This window comes from Lissotriton vulgaris, chromosome 2_1 (genome assembly GCF_964263255.1).
Source record: "Lissotriton vulgaris chromosome 2_1, aLisVul1.2, whole genome shotgun sequence".
In the NCBI taxonomy this organism is placed as follows: Eukaryota; Metazoa; Chordata; class Amphibia; order Caudata; family Salamandridae; genus Lissotriton; species Lissotriton vulgaris.
In genome coordinates, this window is record NC_141687.1 from 769,671,557 (window position 1) to 769,693,962 (window position 22,406).

The 22,406-nt window shown below is 44.5% G+C and overlaps 1 protein-coding gene across 1 annotated transcript in view; it reads left to right on the top strand.

The window, feature by feature from the left end:
• MYO3B (myosin IIIB) overlaps nt 1-22,406 on the top strand; it is a 1,488,954-nt gene that overhangs the window by 933,551 nt on the left and 532,997 nt on the right. The window contains exon 20 of the mRNA XM_086956107.1: nt 3,189-3,351. Coding sequence (XP_086812233.1) covers nt 3,189-3,351 — 163 coding nt within the window. The remainder of the gene's footprint in view (nt 1-3,188; nt 3,352-22,406) is intronic.

Below are 22,406 nucleotides of genomic sequence, written 5' to 3' on the forward strand. Positions count from 1 at the left end.
GGAGAAGACATGTTACTTTACTGAAACGCGGTTGATTTAAAATGAGCCTCAGATCCACAAAATGGATGCCCCTGCCACAGACACGGGTCTGGCCTCCTGCTGCTGACCGAAACCCGGCAGAGGAGGCCTGGACAAAGAGTTTCCTGTCACAGGGCGGTGTCAAACCACCCCAGACAGGAGATAGTGGATTGGAGTAGGGAGGTTTCAAAGAAACCAGACACTGCCTGGGGAGCACAAGGCTGCCCCTTGCAGGATCCGGCCAAACCGGTTCTGGGGCCTCCCAGCCCCTGTCCCAGCGCGGCCAGGATCAAAGGAGAGGGGTGTAACCACCCCCTTCCTGGGTCCCACCCATAGGAGGGGACCTAGCAGGATGTCCAACCCCCCAGATTCGAATAAGAGGGGGAGCAGTCCCAACGGACCTCAGATCATCCTGAAGAAACATAAGAAACGAATTCTGGACCCTTCGACTTTCTACACGACGTGAGAAGACTGAAGAATCTCCCTTGTGGTCAAGGAGTGACCACCCTGTGCAAACAGGTACCATCCAGCCCTCGACCCTTGCTTTGTTGCAGTTCCCGCCGGAACTCGAGTGACAGAGATCGACGAGATCAAGCTTGCCTGCCTTCTACCTGCCCGATCCACAGTCCCTGCAGAGCTGAGACCCGTGGAGGCGACCGGAAGCGTGGGGCACGCCATCTTGGAAAGGCCACGAGACGCTGACCGTGCAGCCCACGAGTGACCCTCGAAGCTGTACACCGGGGTTTGAGAAGCCCCAGCCCCGAGCTCCACTTGCACCAAAGCTCACCCCTCCACACTCGACGAGTGCTGCGTGGGGCCCTTCTGCCTGTGTGCGCTCGACGCGTTGGCCCGGTCACTTGCCAGCTGGCTTGTGGCCCCTGTGCCGACGAAAACTGAAATACGACTTGCTTTTCTGGTTGCTCCAGATCTGCACCAGCTCCTGTGAAAAGGAGCCCCCACTCTGACCCTCCTGGTTCGAGTGATAAGCAATCTCCCGGTTCTGCGTGGATTGCTTTTGCCAAGTGCTGTTTGCTGCAATCTTGAAGCCGACGGTGCTGACGGCGAGAGCCTACGTGGGACAGATCGTGACCTGCTCCTGGACGTCGCAGATGCCCCAGAGCCCACGTGACAGCGGAGAGAAGCCTATCGACAACCGCCTGATTGCGCCCGACATTGCCTGGTTCCGTCCTGGTTCCACCCTGGTCACTGCTGAGTGACCCAGACTCTGTCCCCTCTGCTTTCAGGTACTTTTCTACTTCGATCCCCCCTTGGATCGCACCGGACACTTCTGCTTCACAGCGCCTGCAGCTGCAACAGCTTCAAGCCCCAAGAACCTGCGTGACAGAACCCGACGCCACTTCGACCCTGTACACCCACGGCCTGTGGGTGAGGTAACTTTGCAACGCCGGTGTCCTTACACTGGTACACACCTCTAGGGTCTGTGTCTAAAGTTTTGTGTTCCTAGGTTCAGCGGAAGTATCATTTAATTCACTTTATCCAACTTTTACGCACCATTGACTTTGCATTGGTGCGCGCCGCACTTTCCGTGCTGCACCCGTCTCCTGTGGGCTTCACCCGACTTCAGCATTGCTAGTCCTGACTGCTCCCAGCGAATCTCTAGGCCCTAGGCCTAACCACTGTTCGATAAGTGTTCCTTATACCATTTTTTTAGTATATGGTTTGAGTGGCCACCCGCCCTCATCCATAATTGTGCAACTTTATATGTTTTACTGTGCTTTTGATTTAACGCTTGTGCCCCTTTCCTCATAAAGAGTACTGGGGAGTAATTTAGAAATAAATACATATATTTTTACAATATATACTTGTGTGGTGTCCTTTCATTTGATTACAGGATTGTATGTGGTAAAACAGCTCGCTTAACACGACCTCTTAAGTTAAGCCTTTAAGGCTGCTTAGTCCATGCTACCACTAGGATAGCTTGTCTACAAGGTTGACTTACAACCTGACATCTTTGGGGTTTGTTTGGACTGATACCAAGTGGTTCCAGAATTGGAAACACTACATATCAGGCCAACTTCTCACACTCTTTCATCCCGCCTTCCCTCCTTCCATGTTACTGTTTTTTCAGCTCTTGCACATTTTTTAACCTCATGTGTTTATATTTTCTAAAGTTTCTAAGTATGTTATTGAACATTGAAATTGTGATTATGGTGAAAATGCTATTGCTTTGTTCTTGGTTTTATAGTGGTCATGGTTCCAAAAATGTGCGGATAACTGCTAGCTACTCTGATACAAGCATGGGAATCTATGAAAGTTCTAATACTGGAGTAAGAAAATAAGTTACTTACCTGTAACTTTCGTTCTTCAGTAATGGAAACTTTCATAGATTCCCATGCGACTCACCCTCCTCCGCTGGGAAAGCTCAGCCTCTAGCTTCTTCGGTGATGTGGTTAGACAAGGGCTACACAAATCTGAGGTTCTGAGCTTCTCTCAGGAGTGTTCTAAGGGGTGAGGCTATTCTGAGTGGTTGTTCATTTTCATTGGTCTCTTTTACAAAAAGAGGAGGATAGGTTGCAAAACAAGAATGGGCCTAGGGCTCGTTTCTGTTTTGGTAATGGTTTCTATTGCTATTTTATGTATACCGGGGACTCCCATTCCGACGACTGGGAATGAAACAAGCATGGGAATCTATGAACGTTTCCAGTACTGGAGAACCAAAGTTACAGGTAAGTAACTTATTTACTTATTAGGGTCAGATAAGTGTTATGATTATTCAGGAATAGAACGTGGTTTTATCGCTCTAACATAGTTTATGTGTCAAGGAATTACAGAACATAGGTCTGTGTCATGATGTTTTAAGCAGGGTGAGCTGTGGTTAGATGGGGAATTATAGGTGCTGGCTAAGAACAAAGAATTATCTTTATTTCAAGTCTGGGGAGCGGAAAGTGACTGGCTCAGATTCAGGAAAGTGCAGTCCAAGGTCTGGGTCATACCAGGAGAACAAGCTGACTTTTCCTTTAGTGCCTTCTGGATTTTTAGCCAGGTTGAGAGAATGTCCTTTATCCTCCCCATTGGCTTAGATCCATAAAGGAAGGACAAGAAATTAACAGTTGTTGATGCCCTGAACACAGACCATTAAGGCAGTAATTCAAAGTGTATGTAATATTGATTGACAGTCTATGCTAATGCAAGCTCTTCCTGTGTTTCAGGTGTTTCTGAAGTATTACCATGTGGAGCAATTGAACTTGCTGTTGCGAGAAGTGATAGGCAGAGTTGTAGTAATGCAGGCCTACACCAAAGGTTGGCTTGGAGCGAAACGATACAAAAGAGCGAGAGAGAAAAGAGGTCATAGTGCAATTGTTATACAGTCCGGTAAGTATTGCCATTATTCTGCTATTTTTCCTTCACCCCTTGGTGATATAATGCTACTAAGTGTTACACTTGAGTACTGTGAGTCATTTAAATTAACAGTTGGTTAAACGGGCCACAATTACTTGTAATGCCACTGTCCCCACCATGTGCGACCTTACAAGATACTTTTCAAGAATCATCTCGATATCAGGTCTGGAAATCTCTCATTGTCGGCATCGCTTTTCTAACAAACATTAGAGATACCTTGGCCAAGGGACGCCTCTCTCCGTTACTCAGTTACATTTAGTGGATGCATTGGCATGAGTGCTCCTCATAAAGTAACAAGGAATCATGTGCCTCTTTTCCACGTGAAAAGTTCCAGAGAATCGCAAGTAGGGTAAAAGATGGTGAATAAACATTACACTGATAAATATAAATTGTCTGTATGATTCTGGGATTGTGTATGTATATAGATTGATTACTCTGAATTCTCTGGCCCAAATGAACATCAGTAATTTACCTTTAAAGTTGGCTGATATCCTAAGTCTGTACTTTTTGCCTCACGTAATACTTAAAGGATGACTGCTAGTGTAATAGTGGTATATCCTCCAGCCTGGCTCTCCACCCCCTAGCTGGCCCCAGAGCAAACAAAACACATAGGCATGATATAGAGGTTGTCCCTGTGTGTGAATAAAGTCCCCATATCTTGCATTGTGGCATAAAGTAATCCCCGGTTGTGTCAAAGAGAGAGAAGAGGGGAGCCACAGTGGAATCTTGAAGCAGTACCAAAAAGCTCAGGGGACTCAATTGGCCCACTTCAAAGCATGTACATTTTGCTGAAATCACATCTGTACGATTGCCAATGGGCAGAGTTTTGTGATTTTATCAGCCTGGGGAGGCTCCAAGAAATGGTCAGTGCTGCACTTGTACCCACCAGGGTTACATACAGTGCTATGGTTTGTGCCTGCGGTTGCCTGTGGTGGGCACCCTCATTCATGTTCAGGAGTCTGGCTTATTTTCATCATTATACTTTGATCCGGAACAAGGGAAAGAAATAGAAATGCAGAAGGGTGAAAGAAGGAGGAAGAAAAGAAACCAGTTTAAAAAGTGAGAACGTATGGCTCATTAGTATTCATGACTGTGGAAATGTGGGAAGCTACTACACTGTTGGAACGTCATCAGCGTCTGCCTCTGCCAAAGCTGATGAGTGAGAGCGCCAATTATGGTGCTTCAGTCTCAGGTGGTGAGGCGCTGACTTCCTGCAGGTAGCAGTAGTAGTAGGTGTTAACCGCAGCCGTAGCTGCAGTGGAAGTAGGCGGCTCCCTCATTGCTCCAGTACTGCCACCGAACTCAAGCCCTTGACTTAGGTGAACCGAGGCGTCCAGTTGGTGCCCCCCTCCCGCGGAGGCAGCTCGGTGTGAGGGGACTGGGTGCAGCTTGACTAACCTCAATTTCACCTCAGCCCCTAATCTTTGTGGTTTGTGAATCAGGAGGACCAAGGAAGACCCAGAGGACCTAGAAGCCTACCCTGTGAGGAGGGAGAGACAGGGCTGTGAGAAGATTTGGGGGGTTTCTCACCTTGGAGGTTGTTGCCACCCCATCTCTGGCCCTGATGGAGACCTGAATCTCATCTTTCTTTGGCAATAAGGTGAGGAAGGATTCGTAGTTGTCTAATCTAAGTTTCTCCTTAGCACCTACGTGCCCAACGATTCCATTCATCGGGAGGGGCGCGAGAAGTCGGTGACCATTCTCCTCAAAACAGCTCAGGAAGTTTTCAAATCTGCTGGGTTTAACCATAAAATATCCATAAAGTGACTCTCACTGTGAGCACAGGAATCTTTAAAATCTGTTGTGTTTAACTGCAAAACATCCATAAAGTGACTGGCACTATGAGGCAAATATCATCCATAAAGTGAATTGCACTGTGAGTCAAATAACTGTAGGACCATGAGATCTGGTCGCCTGCGCGGAGCAGTGCTTCAATGGCATATTAGGAAATAAAATAAGTGAATGGGCAAAGATGATTCTGAGGCATTAGGTGGAGGGCCAGCCTCACAAATTGGAGAAAAGATAAATGAATCAAAAATAATTGCGGCCTGTCCCCAAACTTTGTCCGTTAAATGTCTCTGAGGAGTATCTTGCAAAGAACCCCAATAAGGCCCTTCAGTCAACTATCACTGGCTATTTTTCCATGGGTGGAATAAAAGAAAAGAAAATGCCTCCTGGAACTCAAAAAGAAAATGGCCAAACACATAATAACAACTGAAATAAGTAGTATAAAATCAGACACAATGTCATCTAATTGTATGCACTTCCCAGGGGAAGAATTGGGGAATTAGAATATGGCAGCCACCGGCATCAGTCCTCAAAAACCACCAAGGGTAAAAAATAACAAGGCTTCTAATCAAGTGCTGGGTGATCATTCCTTGATCCTAAAAGCTCAAATTCATGTTCCTTGCTCTACAGCTATATTGACCAAATTTAGTGGCACAAATAGTGGGACTGGGAATGGGAATAAATTGGCCCTTAAGACAACTGATGGATCTGAGAAAGGCTCAGAAAATGATGAGAACGATGGTGTAACACCAGGTGGAGAGGCTTTGAACATTTGTCTGAAAGAAGATAATATGGTGATTAGTATACCATCAGGCATAGAGTCAAATTCAACAGATGATTTATTTCTAACCTCTTTCACTCAATCACCAAGAAAGCTAGCCATACCCAATTATAGTATGAATAAAATCTGTCATAATATGAGTCTGGAAACAATCTCAAGCCCTAATTACCCAAAAAATGTAATTGAATTAGATGATTTTAATCTAATATCAACTGGCATTGAACCCCAAGGTGTTAGATATTAAGTGTGATTATTTGCCCCAAAAATTGGAAATTGACGACTCTATGAATAACTGTCTTAATTTAGCTGATCTTTCCTTACTGGCTAAATATGATACAAACTTCTCAGTGGGAAGAAGAACAGATGAGGATCGTACAGAGATTCAATCAGGAATATGGGGCAGTGTGCTTAATACTATGGATACTATAACCAATGCCCTGAATTACAATTCTGATAAATTGAATATTCAGGTAGATTTATTGAACACTCTTGCCCTCTATGTAGCAGGGATAGACTCCAAACTACTAAATTTAACAAACTTAGTAGCAAGGCCACGAGCTGATAGGGATAACCAAACGATCACATGTACATGTGCAAATATTATAGATAAAATATCCAACGTCCCGAGTATAGTTGGTTCTCTTGTGGATGAAGTAAGACTAATGTCAATGCAGAATTAAAACAGAGCCAATAATTATAAATATTAATGATCACAGCTATGACCAAGATATTAAAGCACCAACTACCCAAACATGCAAACAGATTAAGTATGGAAGATTAAGTGAGGTGGGAGATGGAAACAAGGGGGTTAATAACAATGAATCACAATATTATCTAGCTCTTGATTTACAATCTATCAAGGAGGATAAAAAAGAAACATCAATATAATTGAGCATGTAGCATACAAGTCTCAGCAGTGGTTTTTAGTGGAAATTAAGCCAATCAACAAAAAATAGCACAAATCAGAGAGGTTACCCAAGTATCAAATACTCTAGAACAGATGTCTTCAAACTTTTTGATGCTGGGATCCCCTTGTCAAACTTTTTTAGACGTAAGGACCCCCTTCTAGAACCTGGCACTCTTCATCCTCGACAACTATCAAAAAAACATAAACGCCCCAAATTCCCACAGCAAACCATTTTTACAGCGGGGAAATAATATTAAACTGTGTTTAGCAAACCAAAGGAGAGTGAGCATGGGGGTGTGGCTAAAAACAAAGGTCCTAATTTATGATTAATTGGCGTACGGCAGCTCTGAAAGTCTTCTTGCTGTGCTGCCCTATGCCGATGTGAAAGGGCTGGAAGGCACTGTATTTATGAAATACAGTGCTTTTCTGTCTTTTTCCCATGCGTTGGCCCACAAACTGCTGCATAGCACCAACATGGGCAGGATTGTTTTTGTACAGGAAGGAGTACATTCCTTCACAAAAACAATCCAGAGAGGCGTTTTTCTCTGTTAGCTGCAGAATGCAGCACACATGGAAAGAGGAAAGAACGAGGAGAAATGAAAACATTTCTCCTTATTACGCCTCTGCTGGGTAGGCATCCATTTTTGGAACTGCCCCAGGTTTACTTGATTTAGTAAATATGGGGCAGCATCAAAATCAATGGGTTTTGCATGGGAACCCCACGCAAAGCCCATTGAATACCTCCTTGATGCAGAGTAAGGCAATGCAGGTGACTTGCGCTGCTATGTCTTACTCCATATCTGTGAGGCCATGCACGGTGACTTTACACTGCCTCATAGGTATGGTTGAGACGCTTGCACTGCCATAGCGTCAAAAAATTGATGCTCTGGTGATGAAAGACTCTCATAAATACGCCCCAAAATATTCTGTACGTTTTTTAGGTCTTTCACCCTCGGGTATCTCCATATAAAATAATGGGCAGCGGAATAAAAAATACGTTTAAAAAGTTGTTACTCTATTAGTTAATGCACTACAGAGGGCTATGTGTAACCAGGGAGCCACAGAATTAAATCTTGATTGGTGCAGTGGAGAATAGTGACGTGTATTTTTAGTGCTACAAAGTCACATCCTATGACAGTCAGCCCTGTGAATATGTAAATCATTATTTTATATTTACATTACACACAGTGTAAGCTGTAAAACATGCAAATAGTTTTACAATAAAATAGTGCTTCTAAAATGTAGATTTTAGTAATACCAGTGCATAAGCAATGCAATTTGTTTTTACATAAATGTCCCATCAACATATCTTTAGGGGTCCTATGGGCTGTATAAATGCAATTCAAATTAAAAGCAAGCACTTCACAGCCCAATTGTTAACTATTTTGTTAGCTCTTTGCACTACCACTCAAAACAACAAATCTTTTTCATCACAAAGCTTGGAGTGATTTGAACAATTTAAGCCAGAACCTGCTCCCAAGCCCTCTTTACACTTGCCGATTAACTGAAAGGCACATTTGCACTCCATTCAGGCAAGCAAGCACCTTGGCACAAAAGCTTTTCTCACCACAAAACACTCAATTGATGAAACGTCAGCTGATGAGGATATAAATTAGCTGTTGCAGGACTTCTGTCTTTTTCCAAAACAAAATCAAAAGTTTTTGATTGCAGGCACAAGTGAAGCTGGGGAATGCGCGACCCCTTCCCTGGCATCTATGGCCTCTCTGGGGGTAAGGCCCCACAGATTGAAGACCCCTGGTCTAGAATCATCTTCTAACTCAAATCAACAGGTCTCACCAAAAGAGCAAGGAAAAAACAAAGGAAAGCACATAAAAAAATAAACAGGAAAAATAAATTAACTAGTTGTGTTGCTCTTCCTGCTCCAAAGGAAGTCTACCCGATGTTTAATGTATCTGAAAAATAATGTAATAGATGGAGATAAAGGGGATTAAGGATTGACCCCAAATTTAGGAAGTATAGGCAAGTCTCCTTCTTTTGAAGATGTCAGGATTAGGATAATACCCCCTCAAAGTGGTGAAGCTTTATATAGCTATGTGGCTCAACAAGGCTCTACGCAAAGGTTGTCACTAGGCCTGGGCGGTGAACTCCTCTCTGCTCACGGAGTTTGTGGAGATTTCCGCACTCCGCGTTACGCGGCGATCGCAGAGTTCCCAAAAACTCAATTTCGCAGAGCGGAGTTTTTTTCCTCGCTCACGTTCACCAACGCCAAGTTGGCAAGTGTGAGCGAGGAGAATCAACTTCCCAGCGAGATTGTTCCTTGTTCACGATCATCAACATCAAGTTGGCGAGCATGTTAAATAAACCTCCCGGCGAGATTTCTCAACACGGGGGGGCAGGATTCTCATTGCGAGTGGTCGCGTATGCTCACGACCGCTCACTTTGAGAAACTGCCTGTTCGGGTTGAGAGAGCTGTCACTCGAGTAAAAATATACTCGAGCGGCAGAAAAGGAAAGCCTGCGCTGGGAATGGTGCCATTTCAGATGCTCACACAGTGCGGACAAGCATCCAACGTGGTGCAATTATCGCAAACAGCATTTTTCTATCAAACTCCGCCGCTCCCGGAGATCCGCGTAGTGGGGTGGAGTTTTTACCACTTCACAGAGTTTCCCGAAGTGCAACCCCGTGAATTCCGCCCAGGGATAGTTGTCACCAGTAAACGGAGTCTCTCAGATTCACTTACAGGACAAAAATAAAGAAAGTCGAAGTAGTCTTTCAACCAGTATGGAGGAAAAACAACTGTTATATACAAAATCATTGCCTTCTTCTCCCTTTGGAAGAATAACATTCTTGTGCAATCCCATAAAGCCATTCCAGGACAAAATTGCGAACTTAGACAAACTGCTCATGTAGAAGTTACTCAAGGAGTCTTGATGGCACAAGGTACAGGTTTAAACCCTATTTTATCACTTTCCAATCATCAATTTAAAAAGAATTAAACATCAGTTGGGGATATCTATGTTGTTTCTTCTACAAAGTTACTTTTTATTCCATTGTATGTTTCAAGGGGCCTGCACGACGTTTTAAATTGTGGTAATAATTTAACGCTATTACCTTCAATCCCAGAGCTTAGTAACTTAACATCAGATATTTTAGAATCAGTTCCAATCAAACAGGATTCTGATAACCCCAAACATGAGGTAACTTGTACTACATGGCAAAGTGAGCCGTTAATAGAATTCTGGAATATTCATCACAATTTGAGAAATGGGGAATCGAATTAAGAAGATGCAAAGACAGCTTGTATCCAACCCTGTTGATTCCCAAATTCGAGGAAAAAAGTCCATTTCAAACCAAATCAATGACAAACAGATTGCATGAAGGAAACATCAATACTCTGAAAAGGGGAATTGGACCGCTACTCGATCCTGAACTTTCCTCTGGCATCAAGATCACACGTAGAAGTTTGGGCTCATGAATGTGTGAAGCAACGGAAAAACATCCATGGATGATTGGGCCTGGCTTCCAAAAATAGTTAGTAAAGGGAAACTCAATGAAAATGATTGACGTTGGAGCAGTTTGCACAGAAAGAAAGACCTTATTAATATTTGCTCTTGGAACGTATATGGCCTTAACAGATTACTAGAAGATGACAATACAATACATTTTATTCAGAATTTTAAAATGTTGATTATTCCAGGAAAATGTGCAATGAGCCCATTATTGGTTTTCACAAATATGCCAACTTTGCAACTCACTCATTTGCTTATGGCTGAACAAACGGCTTTCTACTTATTTGTCTTTGGATTTAGATGTTACCCATCATGTAATTGATTTTCAACTGATGTGGTTATTAAGTATCAAAATAGATTTTGAATCACCAATTATGTTTTTTAATGTTTATTTAAGTGTAAAGAGTGCAGTTAAGATGACTAAGCTTTCAGTATTATGGGAATCAATTAAAATGTTGTCCTATCAGTAGCCTCATTATTTCGTAGATCTTAATATGCACCTGGTTCACTAAGAGCATTGGGAACTTAAAGAGGACAAGCAAAGCTATCACCAAGATGTTTTGTTCCCAATTACAGAAATGCCAGCTTATGCTGCTACAGGATACCCAACATAATACGACATTTTAAAAATTCCTCACAGTATTATACTATTGACTATACCATTATTTCAAATAATTGTCGAAGAGTCTTATTGGGTTTTAAGTGGTCCCCAGAGTGAAAAGTGACAATAACCCACAATCGATTACATTATCACTGGCAGTGGACTACTTACCAAAGTCAAGAGTCCCTGATTCAGGGTCAGTTGCTTATACGCTGAAAAGGCTGGCATGACACTCATCAAACCAAGAGGAGACCTTTGCTTTCTTAGTCCCTATAATAGATTTAGTACTAAATGAGGGGCTTCGAAATAAACAGTGGAAATTTGGCCCAGTCTCTGTTCTTCATTAGTTGATCGCTTCTTGGCAAACCATCCTTTAGGGGAAACCACTTTAGGCCAAAAAGAAATATGTGGTAGTCACATAGGTTACACCAAAATAAAAGGCTCTTAATAAAGCATCTCGGGCCATTTGAAATACACCATATGGAGCAATCAAACTTATTCAATTGTGCTTACTAACGAATTTGAAAAGATCCTATTAAAATGAAATTTGGAAAGCAAAAAGAAAATATAAGGAAGGACTGTGGGTACAATTGTACCATGCAGGCAAGACAAACAACCTGAGAGCCTTTTGGGGAATAATTAACACCCTTGAGTATGGTAATAGGAGAGCAAACAGTGCCAACATCCCTGCATCAGCTTGGGAGCTCTTCATCCCCATTCTGTATGAGACCACTGCTGGAAATGTGTTAAATTCCAACACGGATGTATATATGCCATCTTCGATAATCAACATACACAGCAAGAATAAAGGGCATGAAAAATCCTATGTTGATCAATTACTAACATTTGAGTCACTGCATGAGGATATGGTAAAGGCAATGATAAGTATGATTAAATCCAACGTATGCTTGGCCAAATGGTATCCCCAATGCCGGCTTTAAAGCTAGAACAGACTTGTGGTCAAAATTTATTTCTCAAATGTTTCAAGATGTTGTAAAAACTAAATCGGTCCCTGAGTCCTGGCAAGGCAGCATAATACATCCAATTTATAAAAGTGGACCACCAGACAATCCAACAAATTATAGGCTAATTGCCTTACCGAATGTAGAGGCGAAAATGTTTGCATCATTACTACTTAAAGATGTGGAGGAATGGGCAATGACAAGGAAAGTTATTCAAATGTTTCATACTGGATTCCACAGGGGACAGTCAACAATAACGAATCTGCTGTTACTAACCTTGTTGGCAGAGAGAGCAACATACAAAAATCAAAAGCTTTTATATTTGTCATGTAGATCTAAAGGCCACTTTTAACTCTGTTCCCCGTAAACTCCTTTGGGCAAAGTTATCAGCATGAGTGGGCGTACCAAAAAAAACTGCTGGATCTGATTTTATTGTATTCAAACACGTGGGTGCAGGTCAAATTGGGGCACGGAGGTTGTACCACTCGCCGCCTTGAATTACATAGTGACCTTAAACAGGGCTGCGCACTTGCCCCGTGTCTTTTAAAACATTTTATGGCTGACTTATCACATCATTTATATAATGTTAATGTGCACTCTCCTATTTTTGCAGGCCAAAGTATAAAATATTTGCAATAATCAGATAACACCATATTATTAAGTCACACGCAAATAGGGCTTTAAAGATTGATAGAGAGCCATTTGATCAACATATCTTAGCTGATGGTTTACAAATAAATAAATAAATAAATAAATTATGATAATTAATCAACTAAATTAGATACGAAATTATGGAAAATATAAACAATATTTTGATAACTTAAAGGCCAAAGCAACTTCATTGAATTTTGCTTTTAGATTATTGCAAGATAATCGAATATGCCCGAGTTACAAGAATTTATTGAAGGTAATGAAGGTGAGACTGATTCCTTCGCTCACTTATGGGTCAATAATTTTTCGGAGCAAAGACAGCACACATTTGGACAAATTACAAATAAATATTGTTAAATCAATTTTCAGGGTCCCAAGAAAGGTTGGCCACGCTACTGTTAGATTAGAGTTTGGTTTATTAAACCAAATGTTGGTGAGGCAAACAGCATTTCTAAAATATTTATTTTCACTCTGTTTATCGGACCCTGAGTCCCTTGCACATATGTGGCAAGAAATAAATAACAAAAATGTATACTAGTGCATGCAGGTCATATTTAATGGAGAGTTTGAATACCTTCAAGCTCCCATCCTTTGACCATTTGGATAGAAATAAGACTGTTTAAAACAGATTTTATATAAATCAACTAATTTTGTATAATTTTTATTGGATCAGGAGATGATTGCAGAAAGTTTAGATTTGGCCACCAACTAAAACAAGATGTGACCTTAAAATGGGTACAAACTTGATAATCTCAAAATTGTAGATTATGTGGCTGTATCAATGAAACATTATTGCACATTGTATGTATTTGCCCCAGATTGCGTCAAGAGAGGCTAACACTGTTAAAACCGATGTTTAAGGAATTAGGGGTGAGAAGAACGTGCCGACATGTGATGATATTGTGCTTTCAAGAGCATATTACTAATCCAACAATTTATTTTGTTAAGTTTATCCTCATAGCTGAGGAAAATCGGACTCAGGATGATGCTTTGGTCGTGTTATAGGAATAGAAAGTGGTTATGTTAGTAACCATAGTGGTTTATCTATACACATATTGTCACTGGTAAAAATTCCACTACATCTATTATCGTTGATAACGTAAAATCCGAGGCATAAAGATATCTCAAGAAGCACAAATGCACTTTATACATTTAGGGGCATATGTATCAAACGATTTTTCATTCGCCATCGCTGTGATTCGCAAAACTACAGCGTTTGCGAATGAAAAATCGCTAAACGCGATGTATGAGCTGTTTTCTCATCACAAAATGAAGGAATCGCAAAATTTGTGATTCCTTAATTTTGCGTAAGCATTTAAGGAATTGCAAATTGCGATTCCTTAAATGCTATGTATCAAGCACCCAAGTTGTGCGATTTCTCATTAAGAAATTGCAAATTACCACCAACTTCAATTTGGTGGTAATTTGCGATTTTTTTCACAAATGCTCTTTTTTGCATTTGTAAAGGTGCTATGTGCGCACAAACATGCCCTTAGCATGGGCGTCCGCAGGGGGGGGCAAGGAGGGGCGCTTGCCCCCCCCCTGGAGCAACCCTCCTTGTCCCCCCCCCTGCAGATGCCCATGAAAACCACGACTTCAAGTCGGGGTGCTCACTCTCTATCCTCTCCTTTCTTTTATTTGCTTCCTTGTGAAATGGATCCAAAAAAGAGATGCTTTTGCTGGAAATGTTGCATTTTAATTCCAAAGTGCAGCATTGGGAATGAAAGGCGAAAAATATGAAAAATAGATAAATAACTAAATAAAGTAAGACAGAGTGGTAGCAAACTGGCAAAACTGATTTTTTTCACACAAACACATTAGCGCCACTTTTACAGAGTTTGCCAGTGAAACGCCATTTTTTAAATTTTCTAGTCTTTGTTTTCCCTGGGCTTGCAACTAGTGCACCAATCCTGGAGGTGCTGCAATGTGTGGATTGGAGAACAAAATGTGTACTGCGGCTCTGCGTCCAGGGATGTGGTCTTTTTACCATACTGCTTACGTTTTGTAAGGATATAAGCAATGGCCATTGAAATGGGTCCATTCAGGGCCCTGTAGTCGTGTCCTTAACTTTTCAGGCAAAAGCACTCACTGATTTCTGAATAGTGCATGTAAAAGCATTAAGGTAACCATGTTGTTCCTGCTTACATTTCCCATGGTTTGCTAAATTTTGCATTCCCTATAAGTGTTTGCTTTTTCCAGAATGTTGTTACTTTTTTTTTTGTAGGCCGCATACTGCTCTTGTCTAGTGCTTCATTTAAATTGAGCCGCATCCAGGTGTTTATAGTGGGTAACAATTAGGTTGTAGTTGAAGACAGTGGGAGTTTTTCTCAGTGGGGCAGTACGGTGTTCATTGGGGGAGAGGATGTGGCACTATGGTCAGAGCTGCTAAATTTGGAACTGGGAACCAGGTTCAGCCTTAATAACCAGTCCACAAGACCACTCTCCTGCGAGAGCACAATCACATGCTAGACCTTAGAAGGCTTCGCAACACCTTAGAAGTCCTTGTGTCTTCGCACAAGCAGGTGGACCCTAGCATGACAAGTGTAGGTTAACCTTCAAGGCTTGTCCAACACTATCCATACTGAAGTTCACCTCCAGTCTTGCGGGCAGGCCCATGAAGCAGCACACCCTAGAACAACAGTTAATGAGGTCACAGGACCCTTGAGAAGGGCCAGCTCTAAGGCGGTGCAACCAGTGTGACCGCAGCAGGTGCTGCCTTTAGGTGGAGGCATCATGTTTGCAAGTATATTATGGTTTTAAAAACGCTTGCTGCCTCCTTCCTGGTCTCCAGCACTTTTCGGCAACAATAAAAATGTCATGATGACTCTGGTGATTAATGTTCTTCCTAGAGAGAGATCAGAATGTTGTCTAGTGGAAGTTTTGACTCATGGAAAGCTAGCTCAGAGGGTTAATGTACCGGCTGCAAAGAACATGCGCCATGCAGATCACAAAGTGCACATAATGTAAATAGGTCAGTGGGTTACTGCTTTTGTCAGAGAGATCCTTTTGTTACTTGCAGTTTATAAGGTAAAATCCTAACTTATAACAATGAGCTATAAACTGTCATCTAAGAGCTGCGTGCAAACTGCAAGGTATAAATTAGAGCATTATGTCCTCGCCCCAGTCTTTGATTATCCTAATGTCTCAAAAAAGTGTTCTTTTGGACAGAAATCAATTCTGATTTTTAAGGAGAACCCCCAACCATGGTATTACGTTTTAAATTCCGGGTATTGTGTTTCTCCAGACCAATCACTATAAAACTATACCGGCTACTAGAATGGTTGTCATGTGACTCCTACACCTTGTAGTCCTTAGTCTTATGTAACATTTTCTATACAGTGATTTACACACATATTGATTGTCTCTGTGTAATGTGTGTGATGTAAAGTGCTCTGACACCCTACAATGTTATGAGTGGCGCTGTAAATCAAATTAAATGCATCTGAGACAGAGTGGTTATGGAGACTTGGGGGGGCACAGTTAAAGGGTGGTAGTGAGGGAATCCATGGCAGAGGTGGCCATTGGGAGGCACTAACACACATTAATGCACAGGACACCACCAGTGCTATGGCTGACCCTGCCCTTGAGGCCAGTCTGCCTCACCGATAGGTACCTCCATTGGCCTTGTTTCAGCAGTAGTAGCTGCATCTCACCAGGGATTGGCAATGCCGGATTTGCACGCACACCAAACTAAGTTCGCAAACTACACAGTCTTCCTGCTTCCTTCACAAGCACTTTTAACATGTGCTGCCTGCTGTGGGGCCACTGGAATTAATTATGCAGCATAGGATGACAACATTATGCTGTAGTGTTGACTAAATTATGCATTTAAAAAAAGGCTGCAGCGTAATGCAGTATATTTTCATATATTTTATTATTTTGATGTGTGTACAGATGCTAACAGTCTCTGGAAAGATTTTGCCTTATTAGTACCAGTGTAAAATACAAACACAGTAGTGAGAAAGGTGACCAGTCAACCTTTACAATAGGCTATCCACTCCGCAGCAACACACGTCACATTTTATATTAACTTTTGATATGTTTGAGCTACAAACAATTTATTAGTTTAAATCGTCAGATCATGCAGTAGATCTTGCATTATGAGGCAAATATGGCAGAGCCATAATTTTAGAGAAAACATTTGCAAACTAGGATATTTTGCCATTCATGTTTGAACTGCTGTTGTGGGAAAAGGGAGAAGTGCTGATGACAGAAACTCCATGGTTTGGAGCCAAAGGGCTTGTGTTTCCACATTTTATCATATTTGGTACATTCTGTGATTAGAAGCATATCCCACTATGTGAATATATTTTAATGTCAATAACTCATTATAACCTTAAATAATCATGGGTATCCATTGGTTGATTAAACTGGGCAGTGAAATGCCAAACAAATACTAAAAATTGGGATGTCTGCGCATTCTGGCCACACCTCTGGCTCCACCCATAGATCGAATCCTTGGGTTATTCTCGCCCTCTGATTCTCTGCCCTCTGTTCCCCTACTTTTTTCCCCCACTTCGACCACTGTGTAAGACTCAGCATCCCTGGACCTGTGATGTGCCACCGCTGCGGGCACCGCATGTGCCACACATTTACGGTGCCGGGCTTCAGCATAAGGGAGCTGGCCATTATTGTATGCCTAAACGTGAGCACGTTGTCAGTTTGACATTGACTACACGTAGGGGGACTCTAAGTTTCTTTTCAAAAATATAGCTAACATTTGGAACTATACATTTTATTTTGTATAAAATAATTGAATGTGTGTAAAATTTAGCAATGCCCAGGGAATTCTAGTAAAGGGAGTACCCATTGGCGAATCACTAGCGTCTCTGATTGCTGCATTATTTATTACTAACTTTGACGTTGTGCTTTAACTTTGGATAAAAGGTATCATGAATTCTAGCACCAAGAAGCCAATATTGGTGAATATGTGTGCTACAAATAATTCCTAACATACACTGTGCATACAGTATATTTAACTTAGTGCTTTAATCATAGGCTGTTTTAAAGTATTCTGATTAAAATCGAATCGTGCTGAAGACAGCCTTGATTAGTGTTGGATAGAGGACCCGGTAGTCTGCACACCTAGCAGACAGAGATAAAGCACCTTGTCAAAAAGTTTAGCGTTATTCCTACTGGTGGTGTTTGTTGGCCTGTGGCAGGGTCAGTCACATGTCCTGGATTCCTGGTATTTAATTGAGTCTATCCTAGTTCTGCACCCCAGTGTTTCTTGTGCCCCACCTGGCACACATCATGTCGGAGGATGGTGATGACATTAACATTTTGCCCCCCCCTGGAAAAATTTCTGCGGACGCCCATGGCCCTTAGGGCATGTATGTGTGCCATATGCGCACACATGTTCATTTCAGGGGTGCATTAGGGTGTCCTTATGACACCCTTGCACCCTTGAAATTATTCTCAATTTGCGATTCTCAAATTGCGAATCGCAAATTGAGAATAACTTCCCATTCATTCCCATGGGCCCCCTGGCCCATAGAAATGAATGGGAAAGTATTCCTTAATTGCTATTTCGCAATTTGCTAATCGCAATTAAGGAATACTAAGAATTTGCAAAAAAATTGCGATTTCTTTAATACATCCCGTTTTGCAATTCTCAAATAGAAATTTCTAAAAAATCTCTATTTGAGAATTGCAAATGAGGATGTTGATACATATGGCCCTAAGTTACCAATGTTTATAATTGGCCACAATATGTGTCTGTTCTATGTATAGTTTGTTTCAAGGGACTGCTCAAAGAAATTTAAATTATTGGTTTGAGAGAGACTGCTAAGATTGACCGTATGGATGGTTTTATCAATATATAGAGACATGGAGATCAATAATGAAATGAAATGTTTTACTAGGCTATGAATTAAATACTATTTTATGATAGTTTATGCAATTTCAATGGTTAATTATGGTATGTTATCTCTACCACAATATTTGTAATGACTTATTTAATGGCTCTGTTTTTTTTTAAGTTTGTTGTTTTTATTTTCAGTGATTGCAATGATTTTTATTAATTGGACGATAAAGAATAATATTAATAATAATAATAAAGCCTGGATGAAAAGAAGTTAAAAGAGTGAAACAAAGAGCTAGGAAGAGTAGGATAGTGGAAGAATGGTGCATGTGGTGGAAACCTTGGTATTCAGCAGTATTTGCAGCAGGCTTTTCCGAAAACTTTGGTGCCCTGCTTTTAATTATTTGAAGCAAATTAAGCATGGGTTACAGACATTCTATTGTTACCACCATGAACACCTGATGACTATCTCTTGAGAAATGCTCGTAATCTCAGTGATGACCGATATGCATGATTCATTACACTTAAAGCACACTGAAATCCAGGGTGTTGTGTTTATTTTGTTTAGTGTCACTGTGCTTGATTGGCATTTTTCGCCATCTTGATGAGTACAATCCGTTGACTTAAACTGAACAACCTGCTTACTGTAAAATGATATGTGAAGAAGAAAATGTAATCTCTACCACAGTGTAATGTCTTGGAGCCGGAACCAAATGTTTAGGTCTTGCATTAGCCGAGACCTTCTGATTTTTTTTTTTTGTAATTTACATGCAATATACTTACTTTTAGCTAGCCCTTTTTATTCATTGCGCCACAGTAGTGTCATTTGCTCACAACAACATAAGGCATGGGGCAGGGAGTAACACAGGCCCGCAGCCCCAGCGGTGCGTGGGCCCCAAGCTCCAGGGGACCCCCTCAGCACTGCACTCTGGCCGTAGAGCTCCTGATTGAGCCCAAGGCGGACCCCACCAAGTAACTTGCAGGGAGGCCCCCTTGATTTTCGTTACCCCCAGGTCCCTCCTGACCCCGTCCCATTCCTTAAAATAGGGAGATAACCATCTCCACGACAGAAAAAAGAAAAGGAGCATGCTGGGATACCCTACCTGCTCCCTCCCACTGGGAGTACATAAGCAGTACCAACCCAGCATGCAGCCTGTTCTTTTTTCTGTCTCCGACAGAATGGATTGTTCGTGTGTGCTGTGCTGATTTTTCCTTACCTGGATTCTTCTTCCGGACGGCGCCCGCTCCTGCTGGGCTGGGGTGGCGTGCTGGTCCTTCTCTGCTTCCCCTGCCCGGCTGCCTGGCTTCGCGGGCAGGGGTGCTGCTTCCTGGTGTCTGCCTCCCGGCCTGCCTGGCTTGCTGGGTCGCGGGGCTTCTTCCTGGCTGCTTTCCGGTTTGCCGGCCCTTTGCGGCTGGTGCGCCGTTCTCCCGCTGTTCTTCCGGGTCGCCTGGGCGCGTCTCCCCGAGCTTGGCCGGGTGGAAGACGCGCTGCTCCTGTGGCTGGCGGGCGAGGCGCTGGATGGTTTCTGGTGCTGGCTGGGTGTGTGGGGGCCTTGTTTCGTGGTGCTGCGGCCCCCACTGTGGGTGAGTCCCGCTTTGCGGTGATGGCCTCCTTTCTTGTGTCCATGTCTGTTTCGCCAGCTGCCTTTGCTCGCACTTGCGAGTGTTGTTTCATTTTCTGGCTATGCTGTGGAGCCCGGGGTTCTCTTCCCCGACGGGGTGCCGCTTTTCCCTTTCAGGCGGGCCGCAGACCGTTTACTTGTGCTGAGGTCTGTGTTGCGTGGCTGCTTGGGCGCCTCCTGGTGGTCTGGACTGCGCCCTCCCGGAGGTTGCCATGTTGTTGTCAGACTGCCAATTTGGGTCTTGGTCATCGGACACTGTGCCACGCTTCCTCTGGGTGTGTTTGCCTGGCGGCCGCCTGTCTTCCCAGGGTGTCTTCCCCTGCTGTCGCGGTGGTGTGGTCTGCTCTGCCTGGCGCTGATGTCCTGGAGGGTGCCTGCGCAGTTTCTTGGGGGGCGATGAGCTGTTGGGGCGCTCCTCCTGCCCTCCTGGTGAGTACCGCATAGCGGTCCCTCTTTGTGGGTTTTTTGTTGCCCGCATTTTCCCGCTGTCTTTCTTTTGCAGGTTTCCTCCTGGCCTGGTCCTTGGCTCCCTGCCTGTGGCCTCTGTGGATCTTGCTGTGGCCTCGGCGGGACGGACTTCTCTGCCCGGCGCTGGGTTCTGGTGGGCGCCTGGGCTGTCTGTTGGGGCTGTAGGGGGGGGGGTGCTGTTGTGGCCCTCTTCCTGACCTCCTGGTGAGTGCCGCGTAGCGGTTCCTGTTTCCTGCCTTTTTTCCTGTGTTTCCTGCTGTCTTTCTTTTGCAGGTTCCTCCTGGGCCTGGGCTCCCTCCCTGCGGCCGGTGTGGTTCTTGCTGTGGCCTCTTCAGGGGGGGGGGACTTCTCTGCCCTGCGCTGTGTTCTGGTGGGCGCCAGGGCTCCCTGTTGGGGGATGGGGGGGTGTTTTTGGGCCCTCTTCCTGCCTTCCTGGTGGGTACCGTGTGTGGTACGCCCCTGTTTCCTTCCTGTTCCCTGGCCTTCTTTGCGCTGTGGCGGTTGGGCTGTGTATGGGCGGGTTGGCCTTGATGGGCTTGGTTCCGTCTCTTGGCCTGTTGTCCATGGCTGTTGCTGGTGGGTGTCGTCCTTTGGGCGTCTCTCTGCCGGTCCTGTTGGGTGGATGCTGTTTTCCTCAGTTTCCTCCTCTCGTTTCCGCCTTGGTTTGCCTTGCCCGTGCCTCCTCGGCTGGTTGGGTTCTGTTGGTCGAGGCTGTGGGCTGGGGGTGCGTTATTCCTGCCTCCTTGCTGTCCTTTCTCCTCCTCTGGAGTTTCGGCTTTGGAGTGGCCCTGGGTTCAGGTGGGCCTCCTCCTTTTGGCTCTCTCGGGGGTTCTCCGGCCTTCTTTCTTGCCGGGGGGGGGGGGGGGCGTCCGCCTGTTGCTTGGACTCCCCTGCTCTGCGGTTGTTCTGCCCCTGGTGAGGTGAGCTTGTGCCCTTGGTCCTTGGTGGTTGGGAGGTTCTTCCTTCCTGCATACGCCCTGGCCCTCTGTCTTCCTGGGTTGCCTCTGTTTTCGCCTGTTTGCCGTTGGCGTGCCTCTTTGGTTGGCTTGCCCTTGCGGCGTGGCTTGTGTTTTTTTTCTTCCTGTTCCCCTGGCCTGCGTGCTGTTTTGGGGTTTCGGGTTGGCCCTTGTCGGGCTCTTATTTCTGGCCTTCTCCTGCTGCTGCGGTTCCCTGTGCTTTCTGGTTCCGGGGTTCTTGCTGCTTTACTTTGCCGTTTCTGTCTGGCATGCTGGGGCTTGTCCCTTGGTGTTGGTCGTTTGCCGCTTGTTCTCTGCGGCTGTGTTGCCTTGTGGCTTTGGCTGCTGGTCCTCCTGGCCGTCCCTGGTGGGGGGTCTTCCTGCGGGGCCGGGGCTCGCTTTCTGCGTCCTGCTGCCCTTTGGTTCCTGGCGTTCCTGTGGGTTCGGTCCTGGTGCGTGCCTGTCGGGTTCCTGCGGTTTTCCGCTGCGGGTTGCTTCTTGCTCCCTCTGGGTTCCCTTGCTTGGGCTCTGCTCCGGGCTTCTGGCTTTCGGCTGGTTCGTGTGCCCTCCCCTGGTTTCCTTGTCGGGGAGCTGTTGGGCCCTTCCTCTGTCCTGGGGGCGCCTTGTCCTTGTTCGGCTGTTGGCTCCGGTCCGGCCGGGTTGGGCTCTTGTTGGGTCCTGTTGTTGGGGGTTTTTCTTCTCCCCTTCTGCTTGCTGGGGTTTGGTTTCCTGTTGTGGTTTCCTTCTCCCCTATTGTCTCTCCGGCTGGTTTGTGCTTTGGGGCTTTGCTTGGCTGGCCGCTCTTGCCTCCGGTGGGGGCTGGGTCGTGGCTCTGCCTTGGGTGGACGCTTGTTCTTCGTCTGCCTGGCTCCTGTGCCCCGTTCTGTTTGCCGGTCCTGCCTGGAATGTGCCCTTCCCCTGCTGGTGGGTTTTTGGGTGTTGGTCTCCCCGGGTGTGTGGCCTTTCTGCTGCCTTCTGGTGGTACCTCCCCCCCCCTCGGGTTTCTGGGGGGGGGGGGG